General features: G+C 47.4%; 1 protein-coding gene across 1 annotated transcript; it reads right to left on the bottom strand.

Annotated features, from left to right (window-relative positions):
• Positions 1 to 8838: 8838 nt before the first annotated feature.
• LOC119281855 (rop guanine nucleotide exchange factor 7-like) lies at positions 8839 to 12319 on the bottom strand. The gene is made up of 7 exons (XM_037562272.1): positions 12031 to 12319; positions 11788 to 11904; positions 11541 to 11695; positions 10400 to 10474; positions 10017 to 10307; positions 9597 to 9944; positions 8839 to 9518 (listed from the first exon to the last, which is right to left on the bottom strand). Exons 1-7 carry the CDS (start codon positions 12317 to 12319, stop codon positions 9093 to 9095), a joined length of 1701 nt encoding a protein of 566 aa, XP_037418169.1. The 3' UTR covers positions 8839 to 9092.
• Between the last annotated feature and the right edge of the window lie 119 nt (positions 12320 to 12438).

Genomic DNA, 12438 nt, shown 5'->3' with positions numbered 1-12438 from the left:
CACAGGTTGACGCCCGCCGGTTTACAGAGTCCCAAGGCCGGATCATAGAGGTGTCCGGCTTGGTCTCTATTCCTCTAACTTACAATACAAGTTTACATGATAAAGTCGGTTCACAACTACAGGCTTTAATCCGTCTTTGGGCCTTGGGCCTTCTTAAAGCGTCATCATCTTCACATCTTCATAAAGTTAATCCGGCTACTCCTAGCTGGTTTACGTCTAGTAGTAATATCCCCAACACCCCCCTCCCCCGCCGCCGCCGCCACCGGCGACCGCAGCTGCCATGGTTTCCTGGAACGACGGCGAGACTAGTGACTCGTCTATTTCTCTCCCCTCGTACCAATCGGAGCCCTACGTGAGTTTTCCTCTCTGTCAGTTAGGGTTAGGGTTCTTCCCGAATTCAACTTGGATTTCACCGATTTGATTTTGTATTTGATTGTTACTTTCTTCTCTGGTTCAAATAATGTAGATACCACAGACCACTGTGGATCCCAAATGGTGCGGCATTGTTTCTAGAGGCTCGGTCTGCAGTCATAAGACGCTGGTGGAGAGGGGAGTTGCATTTAAAGCATCCACACCGGCCGTAGGTTTTTGGGGTGTTCGGAGCAGGTTAGTAATTGTGATCCTTGTGAATGGTTTGTAGTGTTAAGTGGTCAGTGTTCATGGAGTACAGTAGTGATTACGTATACAGCTCTGTTTTGCCTTCTACTCCTTACTGTTAGCAGTAGATGTTAACTGAAGAATTAGGATTGTTAACTGAAGCAATAGATGTTACAAGTGGTTTATTTAAAAAATTATGAATGGTCAAATCCTGAGTAATTATGTTTAATTGGCATGGTTTCTAGCTGCTTGTAGCAAGTAGTACACGCATAATTATGTTTGTTAACTATATGAACTGCTTAAATCCTGAATAATTGATTATAATTCTGTTGGAAATATGCCCTAGAGGCAATAATAAATTGGTTATTATTATATTTCCTTGTTCATGATAATCGTTTATTATCCATGCTAGAATTGTATTGATAGGAAACTCAGATACATGTGTGGATACATAGACAACACCATGTCCCTAGTAAGCCTCTAGTTGACTAGCTCGTTGATCAATAGATGGTTACGGTTTCCTGACCATGGACATTGGATGTCGTTGATAACGGGATCACAATCCTAAGCCTAGCACAAGATCATGTAGTTCGTATGCTAAAGCTTTTCTAATGTCAAGTATCATTTCCTTAGACCATGAGATTGTGCAACTCCCGGATATCGTAGAAGTGCTTTGGTTGTGCCAAACGTCACAACGTAACTTGGTGGCTATAAAGGTACACTACAGGTATCTCCGAAAGTGTCTGTTGGGTTGGCACGAATCGAGACTGGGATTTGTCACTCCGTGTAAACGGAGAGATATCTCTGGGCCCACTCGGTAGGACATCATCATAATGTGCACAATGTGATCAAGGAGTTGATCACAGGATGATGTGTTATGGAACGAGTAAAGAGACTTGCCGGTAACGAGATTGAACAAGGTATCTGGATACCGATGATCGAATCTCGGGCAAGTATCGTACCGCTAGACAAAGGGAATTGTATACGGGATTGATTAAGTCCTTGACATCGTGGTTCATCTGATGAGATCATCGTGGAGCATGTGGGAGCCAACATGGGTATCCAGATCCCGCTGTTGGTTATTGACCGGAGAGTTGTCTCGGCCATGTCTGCATGACTTCCGAACCCGTAGGGTCTACACACTTAAGGTTCGATGACGCTAGGGTTATAGGGAAAGTATGTACGTGGTTACCGAATGTTGTTCAGAGTCCTGTATGAGATCCCGGACGTCACGAGGAGTTCCGGAATGGTCCGGACGTAAAGATTGATATATAGGAAGTATGGTTTTGGCCATCGGAAGTGTTCCGGGCATCACCGGTAGTGTACCGGGACCACCAGAGGGGTCCGGGGGTCCACCAGGTGGGGCCACCAGCCCCGGAGGCCTACATGGGCCAATAGTGGGAAGGGACCAGCCCCTAGGTGGGCTAGGGCGCCTCCCACCAAGGCCCAAGGCGCCTCCAATAGGGGAAGGGGGCAAACCCTAGGGCAGATGGGCCCTAAGGCCCACCCTAGGTGCGCCTCCCCCTCTCCCCCTTGTGGCCGCCTCCCAGATGGGATCTAGGGGCTGCCGCCACCCCTAGGGAGGGAACCCTAGGTGGGGGCGCAGACCCTCCCCTCCCCCTATATATATACTTGAGGTATGGGGGCTGCCCAGCACACGATTTTCTCTCCCTGTTGGCGCAGCCCTACCCCTGTCCCTCCTCGTCTCTCGTAGTGCTTGGCGAAGCCCTGCTGGAGTCCCGCGCTCCTCCACCACCACCACGCCGTCGTGCTGCTGCTGGATGGAGTCTTCCCCAACCTCTCCTTCTCCCCTTGCTGGATCAAGGCATAGGAGACGTCACCGGGCTGTACGTGTGTTGAACACGGAGGTGCCGTCCGTTCGGCACTAGGATCATCGGTGATTTGGATCACGACGAGTACGACTCCATCAACCCCGTTCACTTGAACGCTTCCGCTTAGCGATCTACAAGGGTATGTAGATGCACTCTCCTTCCCTCGTTGCTAGATTACTCCATAGATTGATCTTGGTGATGCGTAGAAAATTTTGAATTTCTGCTATGTTCCTCAACAAATTCTTGTTGTAATATTTATTTAGTTAATCAGGGAGGTTACAACTGTGGTCTTGTTGAGTGGGTTAACCCAGAATGCCCAGAGCCACTTAAGAATGCTCTGCGCAAGCTTTGGGATATGTATGAACAGAGCCAAGAGCAGATCAAGGTTAAAGAAGATGCGATTGCCCTGTTAGAAGAAGATAAGCGTATGATGCAGGCAAAACAGAAGAGTGTTCAGGAAAGTGCCGCTGATCAGGTTGCACCTGATGCTAATGAAATCAAGACTGATCTTGAGAAGGAGAATATGTCACTGAAGGGAGAGGTAGAGCTGCTAAAGAAGATCCAGGCCACTTAGGCTGAACTCATTAGCAAATGGAGGAAAGACGCACATGTTGGTGAAGTCAATCAGCAGAAGAAAAGGCTTGAGTTTGCCATATCTGACCTTTTTAAGGATGGAGAGGCCAACAAGTCTAAGGTGAAGAGAATCAAGGCTATATGTGATGAGTGATTGCAATAATTATGTATGGTGCTTATTTATAATAGAAGGAATGGTTGGAAAATTATGTATGGTGCTTATTTATGGTACTTGTTGTAATCCAAGATTTGGTATTTGATGGCACTGGTTAAATTTTAATCTGCCATGTGATGCTACTTGTTGTATTCCAAGATTTGGTATTTGATGGCACTTGATAAAGTTTAATATGAATTATGATGGTACTTCTTAAAGTTTAATATGAATTTTGATGGCACCGTCGAGGATGCCACCAACTCATGTAGGGTTAACCCTACCCCTCAACAACTGTCAAGGATGGCCTCAACTCATGTAGGGTTAACCCTACCCCTCAACAACTGCCGAGGATGGCCTCAACTCATGTAGGGTTAACCCTACCCCTCGACAACCATCGAGGATGGCCTCAACTCATGTAGGGTTAACCCTACCCCTCGACAACCGTCGAGGATGGCATCAACTCATGTAGGGTTAACTCTACCCCTCGACAACCGTCGAGGATGTCATCAACTCATGTAGGGTTAATCCTACCCCTCGACAACTGTCGAGGATGCCATCAACTCATGCCAAAATCCAGCAACACCATGATCATTTCAGCATGGTCATTTGAGGAAAAAATTGAGCAACACACATCAAGATCGTTACATGAGTTTCTTGATCCATAACATCATATGGATCATAATAACAGTGCATAAAGTATCATATGGATCATAATAACAGTGCATAACATCATATGGATCATAATAACAGTGCATAAAGTATCATAACAGCAAGATCGTTACATGAGTTTCTTGCTCCATAACATCAGACCAACATAAGTTGTTCCAAAATAACAAGTTTAGGCAGACCAACATCGGACCAACAGGAATAATGATCAACAAGGAAGCATTAGTTCCCTGAAGCATAAAAGTAATCTCTGAGCCTGGATGGTTTTTTTCCTCTGTCTTGGTGGCAAGAAGGGTGCTGCTGGGGTAGTTGCTGCTGTTGAAGCTCTCCTTGTTGCTGCACCAGATGTGCTTGCCCTTGCTGGTGGAGCTCTTGAGAGGCTTGCCCTGCTTGCTGGAGCTCTTGAGCTGCTTGCCCTGCTTGCTGGAGCTGCTGAGGTAGCTGCCCTTGCTGGTGCCCTCCCAGCTGGTGATGCAGCAGATGGAGCTGCAGTAGTAGATGGTGCAGACCTTGGTGCAGAAGATGGTGCAACCCTTGGTGCAGAAGATGGTGCACCCTTGTTTTCCTGCAACAAGAATAAAATGGCAGGTCAGAGCATTGATGGTACAATTTTGAAATCTATGTAGGGTCACATGTAATGCAAGGTACCTTGTGTTTGTTCTTCCTAGCAACAAGTGTTGGCTTCAAAGCATCCCCACAATTTGTGTACCTGTGGCCCTGCTTACTGTAGTTACTGCATGTAATTGTCCCCATCCTTGATGTGTCCTTAGGTTTAGGCACTTCATACCTGCCCTTCCTCCTCTTTGTTTGTTTCCTACCCTTCTTCTTGTGGAAAACAGGGGGGTCAATGTCTCTTGTAGCAGTTTTTGTCCATAGATCAGGTCCAGGAACAGGGTATATCATTGGCTTGTAGGCTTCCAAATACATTTCCTTCTTAAAGAACTGATGCACAGAATCTTCTGGATGCTGTTTGGATTTATAAATTGCAGAGACAGCATGATTGCAAGGTATGGCTGTCATGTCCCATTTTCCACAGCCACAAGTCTAATCCTTTAAATTGACTGCATAGGATTTCTCCCCACTATTGACTTGGTACAAATCTGGGCCTGCCATCAAAGATTTGCAGTTCCTAGCCAATTCCTTGGACTCTGCCAGTTTTTCTGAATATGTAGGGGTAATTTTCCATCTAGCAATCTCTCCCCCAATTCTCTTTTCATTAAACTTGACCATCAACTTAGACCTTACTCCTTAAAGCATTGTTTTAATGGGTTTTCCTCTAATATCTAAAATCATCTTATTGAACACCTCACTAATGTTATTAACTACTAGGTCAGTTTTATAATTCTTGTCCATAGCATGCCTAGCCCATGTTTCAACAGGAATTCCCTTTAATCAAGCCCAAGCATCCTCACGTTCTTTCCTCATTTCTTCCATTGCAACATTAAAACCATCCTCAGTGTATGAATATGCAGCTGCATCCATATATTTCTTAAGTTCATCTCCTCTAAACCCAGCATTTTGGAAATTTGCATAAATGTGCCTTAGACAATATCTTTGTGGGCAGTTGGGAAAAATGTGGGTTATGGCATTAAGAAGGCCCTGGTGAAACAATTAATACCGAAGTTAAAATGCAAACTGGGTTGTCAAACTAAGGTTGCAAAGAATATTCTAAGTTAAGTAAATTTGCAAATGGAGCAACTCACCTTCTGCCTGTATGAGATTATTGTGTAGTACCCAAACCGTTCACATTCTCCACCAATAGCAATCTTTAGTTGAGTTAAAAACCATGACCAACTTGCGGTGTCTTCCTTTTCAACCACTCCAAAGGCCAATGGAAAGATGTTATTGTTTCCATCTCTGTCTGTAGCAGCCAATATTTGTTGTCCTGTATTCAGCTTCACAAAACATCCATCCAGACCTGAAATCAACATGATTTAATAGAATGCAGCAGAACAAATTAAAAATGCAATGAAAGAGAATAAATGAAGTGGAATAAATGTGACAAGAACATACCAATGAAAGGTCTCCACCTTTTCAAAAATCCTTCTGTTTGTGCTCCAAGACACATGAAAAGTCTATGAAATCTTGGATTGGGACTAGGGTGCTCTCTCACAACTCTTGTGGTGACAATGCATCTGCTCCCAGGGTTGGTGTCCAACACAGTTTGTAGATAGTCTCTGATCCTTGTGCATTGTGCTTCTTGATCACCTTGGACAACTGAAAGAGCTTTCTGCCTTGCCCTATAGGCCTTGTTCTTTCCAACCTCCACACCAAATTTCTCCTTTGTCTTCTCTATGACAGTTTCAACTCCTGCTCTAGGATCTGTCCTCATGCTATCCTCAATTGCTTTTGCCACAAACCTTGTTGGTACCTTGTAGTTCTCACCAGATGGACCACAAGTGTGCTCTAGTTGCAATTTCCTAATACAGAAAGTTTTTTCATTACCAATTACAGAAGCAACCATGTGAAAGGGGCATCCTTTCTCAACACAGTCAACTATAATCCTATCTTTGTTGTTTCTGTGGTAATGAAAATTCCTCCTTTGAGTGACATGCAAGTTAACCAAAGCTCTTTTGAACTGGTACACATCCAGAAAACACAAATGCCAGCAAATTTGCTCCCGTGGGGTTAACCTGCTCTCATCATACCATTGCTTGACCTTCCTCTTCTTTGCCCTGGATTTTCCACCACTTGAGGGCAAATAAACCTCCACTTCTGCATCAGAATCATCTGGATGTGACTGATCTATATCTTCACCACTTGAGGGGATATAGTCAGCCTCAAGTGCAGATTGAGAGCTGCAATGCGATCTACTTGTTGGGCCCCTCCTCACTGGCAATTTATGCAAAGGTTCTGGTGGAACAAATTCCTCTTCCTCCTCAGACTCACAGAACAAGTCCTCTGGCTCCGAATCCCCTTCAAATTCTCTTTTCCTCTTCAAATCTTTTATTTTTTAGTGGAGATCACAATCATCATCCACTTCCTCTCCTCCAGCTACACCCTTCCCCATGCCATAATCAGATTCTGAACTCTCATCATCATCTTCAGAGCTGTCATCATTTGTAACTTCTTTCTCCACAAACATTTCATCCTCCTCCATTTGAACTTCTTGCACTACTGGCATGTCATCAGCAAACTCATTGAGAAATGCATCTAGCTCATTGACACCTGCAATGTCCTTCCCTTTTCTCACATTGCAGCTCTCCTGAGTGGAAAGGTAATCTCCAATAGAATCTTGTGTATAAACACTTATAGTAGGAAAATAGCACTCTGCTCTTTCACTGGATTGACTTGGATAGAGCACACCTGCATCATCTATATCATATACTTTAGGTGAACCAATCTCTGAAATAGGTATCTGCTTCTCAACTTCATCTCCATTGTTGATGTGCAACTGTGGCCTAAGTGATGTTCTTCCTTTCATAACTGTGATAGTGATACACCTTTTGTCCTCATATAATCCCAGCATTTCTTCTACATCTTTAGTACATTTAATCAACTGCATTCCTTCCATTCCTAAACCATCTTCCTTCACATAGTACATGGAGTCCTTCTCATCATACCCCTCTGTCACAATAAGAGCTAAAAGATTGATGTAGGTAATATCTGACTGACATAAGGTCCTTTCCAAATTGTCATAGCCATGGAAATGAAACCGAACATCCCATATGTCATCATCCAGACTGCAAACACAAAACAGAGCACATCATATTCAGTTAACAATATATTCAGCTCATTGTAATTCAGTTCACAGTACACTACATCAACACCAAATAAGTTAACTGACAATTCAATCTACTCTAAATTCAGTATATACCATATTCACATAAATGTAGTTAACAGTACACTGAATCAACACCAAATCAGTTAACACAACATTCAGTAAACTGAAATTTAGTTAACATTGTGGCATGAAAAATTATATTTCTCTCCCATTTAAGTTTTCAATATTGCAGAATCAATAAATTGATTAAATTCAGTTTAGTTAACTGAAATCTAGTGAACCAAATTACAGTAATTATCCTCAACAAAAAATTTGGACTGCTTGTTAAGATCTGAAACCAATATTTCTAAACCCTAGTTCCTAAAATGTAGAAATAGCGACACAGATTTATAAACCATAGTTCCTAAACAGCAGTGACAACACAAATTTATAAACCATAGTTCCTAAACAGCAGTGGAAACCCTAATTTCTAACACATAATGCAAATAAATGTACAAATAGCGACACATAACTCACTCTATGCCGCCAAGACCAGAAGTGAAGTTGTGGCTGTCATGCGGATTCGCCTTCCAGACCTGTGCCAACCTTGCCGCCGCTGACATCTCGATGTCGTAGCTGCCGGGTTCCTGGGGGCGCTCATCTCCACCGTCGCACGCGGCCGCACCAGGGACGAGCGTGCGCGCACACTGAACGTGGGAGAAAGATTTGTCCCCGCCGCCGAGGGAAGAGGAGTTCCTGTGGTCGTCCCTGCCATCTCCGGCAGAGCCGCCGCCGCCGCCGTCGGCGGCCATGGGTGAACACGACGGGGGTGAGCGGGAAGGAGGCGGCGCGGTGGGATTTGGGGGGAGTGGGGGGAATGGTCGACCGGGTTCGACCCGGTAGGGTTTTCTCTTGCACCGTCTAACGGCAACTGACGGGCGTCGTGTGGAGGCGGGCCAGGTGGCACCTGACAGCGGGCCCTATGCGTCAGGTTTGCCCTCAAACCGCGCTGATCGCCCGATCACCGTTTTCCGCAAACTGTTAGCACAATAGTGGCGGTGTTTTGCAAAAAAAAAAAAAAACGAAAGGTGGTGGTTTTTTGATTTCGCGTCCCCAAATATGGTGGTTATTTGCAATTTACTCGATTGAACATCACGCACTCCCGACATGGTACCTCCCAAACGTCTATGCGATGGCACTTCCAAGCAAGATTGTCTGAATCCTGATTTTGAATCAGATCAGAGTTTTGATGATAAAATCACAAATAGTAGAATCTTAACTGTCAGGATCATAGAAATATAGATTCTATAAACTAAAATTGTAGAATCAAAAAGGTTAGTTTGGATCGTAAAGTCAGTGAATTGTATAACAAGATCACCATTCTGACAACCTTACTTCCAAGTGCCAAAACATTACAAACCGAGGGCGGCAAACTGCCAAGCACCGCACTTACTACACTCACGCTTACTACACTACTAGTGAAAACCATGCACACATGATACACAAGGTAAAGTATGCACATGGACATGGACACATCGACCGTGGCCGACGGATCACTCGCGCAGGCTCACAGCTCCGTGCCCAACGGGGCGTCGAACACGGGGCTGGTGACCAGCATCCCCTTCACCTCCGGGCCGCCGCCGTGGTCCGCCAGCGCGGACCTCTTGGAGGCCCTGCCATGGTGCGCCCGCCTGTCGACCAGCAGCGCCCGCCCGATCTTGGACGGGCTGGACAGCTGCGCCGGCGAGAAGCTCGGCGTGACGTACGTCGTGCCCGAGGCGGGCACGGCGTACGCCGGCGACGGCGCCGTGGCAGCAGCCTTTTTGTTCTTGCAAGCGATCTTGCCGTCCTCTGCCACGCCGGCCGGGAGCTTCTGGTCTGCCTGCTTGCTCAGCTCGTCCACGTAGAGCAGGTCGTCGATCCGCGCGATGATGTTGGAGGCCAGGCTCTCCATGACCCGCGAGTAGCTCTCCAGGATCGATTTCCCCACATCCTGGTCATCAAAGTAAAATGTCACACCATCTCGTCGTTAAACGATGGAGATTATGTTGCTGTGACACCATTGGCAAACCTTGTTGTACTGGATCTTGCTCATGTCCAAGCTCGTCTGCGTCAGGCCAGGGAACCTCTGCTTGAGCGATATGAGGAGGCCCTCGGCGCGCTCGGCGAGCAGGTCGCCCCTCTTCTCCGTGTCCATGATCATGTCCTTGACCATGCCCCACGACGACTTGGTGCCGGCCGACTTGGCAGCAGCGGTGCCCCTCCGGCGCCACACGTAGACGGCGGCCTCGACGCGGTTGGCGATCTCCACGGCCTGGTACTCCGACGACAGGTCCAGGCAGTCGAGGAGGCAGTCGGGGGAGAACTGCTCCGACGTGATGTACCGGTATATGATGTCCCCCAGCGTCGCACGCCCGTTCTGGCACCCCAAGTGTTCGTCAGAAAACGCAAGCCAGAGCCAAGAAAGTAGAGCGTGTGCCGTGTCGCGCACCTTCGGCAGCGAGTCGTGGTACGAGTCGGGGACGTCCATTTCGGCGAGGGCGTTGCTGTTGATGGCCATGGCGGCCTTGAGGATCTGGTTGGCGGCGTCGCGCTTGTGCTCGAGCTGCCTCCTAGTGGCGTCACGGAGGCCGCCGGGGGGCACGCGGGGCACCGGCAGCCACCACTTCTCGTCGCGGCGGTGCGCCGGCCTCCTGAACGAGGCCGAGCCGTCGCAGTCCGGCGCGCATATCCCCTGGTCCACGTACCAGAACTCCGTGTCTCTGAAACTCTCCAGTGTTTCCTGCCATTGCCATCAGAGGGGTTCGTCAGAAAAGATGTTTCCTAGTTCGTTCGTCAGAAGAATCAACAAGTTTTTGTTGTTCTTGAACTCACAAGAAGCATGTGATCTAGCTTCCGAAGTGCCGGCAGACTGATGTACAGATCGGATCGTGGCCTGCTCGTCATGATCTGAAACAGAAAATCCACCGTAAGTGTCGAGCAGTTCACTGACAGGGACTGTTTTTCGGGTAAAAGCACAAATTGCAATTTATGGCCAATCCTTCCAGCTAGTTGAATCAGATATTCTACACATCAGTTATTCTACACAATGTTCTACCTTTGGTAACTTCAGTGTTTACTTAGTAACAAGTGAGAAGGGCGCATATTGCAATGTAAAGTTCAGAGCAATCATGTCTTGAGTTCATGACAAAATTAATTAGCTACATTCGGCACATAAGTTTGATCATTAGTGCACATCTTGGTAGGTAAAGTAGTAACGGATGCAACGTGCATGCAGCTGGTACTCCTACTTACAAAAGTATATTTGAAATTTGATGAAACGCGCAAAAGTGAAGGACCAAACGGACAGCACATTCATGTAGCCTTTACTCTTTGGACCTCAAAAACGCAACACCGCCCAACTGTTCTTACAATAAAAGGCTAAGGCTGGTCGTAATGGTAGTATCACAGCTAGTATCATGCATGCCAACTATGCAATTTTGATGAAGTGTCATAGCATTAAATGAAGAAAAAGAGGGTGGAGTATCATATCATGATACGGTATCTTAATAAATGCTATGCTACTTTGTGACATGCATGACAACAAATAGAGTACTACATGATACTAATATATGATACAATATTATGCATTAGGGAGGTAGTATCATACACTACTAGTATATGATACTCCCCATTACAATCAGCCATGTACTCCGATATTACTGGAGTATACTTAAAGGCTATTTGGAGTGGTCCGTGCCCAAGTTAAATTCGAGTTATTACTGGATTTGCCCTCCATTAGGGCATCCGTAGAGCACAAAATTAACTCTGTACTTGCTCATGAACAACAACACTGGAGCGCTACTAATGTCTACGCCAACACTTATGTGTTAGGAACTTTTAACAGCAATTCTACAAGCATTTCATTCATTAGGATCAATAGTGCTCCAGTGTTACTAACTGAATTATACTGTAATAAAACATCCACCGGTTTACATGAGTAAGATTGTGGCAGTATAAGTTGGTTTTCAGTTACCTCAAGCCTTGTCCCGTCAGGGAAGGTCTGCCATGTGGGCACCAGCTCGACGATGTGGTCGCTGACGCAGAGCAGCCAGTCCATCTCCCGCCGCCACATCGCCTTCTTCTCCGGCAGCAGCGGCTCCAGCCTCCACAGCTGCCCGAATATGGTCGCTGCAGCCCAACCAAACGCGTCAGAATTCATCTCTGCTAGTGACACTGCACAGCGAACCGGGCAGGCCCAGAAGAAAGCAGAATGTGCTCACCGCAGAGGTTGGTGATGGCGTTGGAGATGGCGAGCGCGGTGCAGACGCCCTTGCCGCTCCCGGACATGTCCTCGCCCAGCAGCAGCTTGGAGAACCTCTCCTTCATCAGCTCCACCTCTGCAGCCAGCCAAAATTCGCGCGCCGCACGGTCAGCGAGGCCGCGCCCTGACTCACTCCACCTTACGAAAGCAAGCAAGGAATCTGTCGTGTAGCACTCGGCTAGTAGTACTAGCAAGCACGCACCTGGGGCTCTGTGCCTCTCGGCGAGCGGCGGGATCTCCTTGCCGGGGGCGGGTGGATTGGCCTTGGCGATGGCGGCGACGGCGTCGTCGGTGACGCAGGTCTTGATGGCGGCCTGCTGCCACTCGTCGGGCGGGCAGTAGGAGTCGGTGGAGGCGGCGACGGAGCTGGCGCTGGAGCTGCTCCCGCGGCGGCACTCCTCCGACTCCGCCGTCAGCGTGTCGCTCGCCGCCATCCCCTCCTCCTCCTCCTCTTCCTCCTCGGCCGCGCCTCCTCCTCCCCCTCTCGCCATCGTCAAATTCTACCGAGGAGCAAGCACAGTATGCGGCTGCAACGAGGCAGTGACGGGGACTGCTCCTACTACGGGATTGATTGGTGGCGCCTCGGGCAGAGCGGGGCGGAGCAGGGCCG

This window comes from Triticum dicoccoides, chromosome 1A (genome assembly GCF_002162155.2).
Source record: "Triticum dicoccoides isolate Atlit2015 ecotype Zavitan chromosome 1A, WEW_v2.0, whole genome shotgun sequence".
Classification (NCBI taxonomy): Eukaryota; Viridiplantae; Streptophyta; class Magnoliopsida; order Poales; family Poaceae; genus Triticum; species Triticum dicoccoides.
This window is presented reverse-complemented; position numbering and strand designations above follow the sequence as displayed.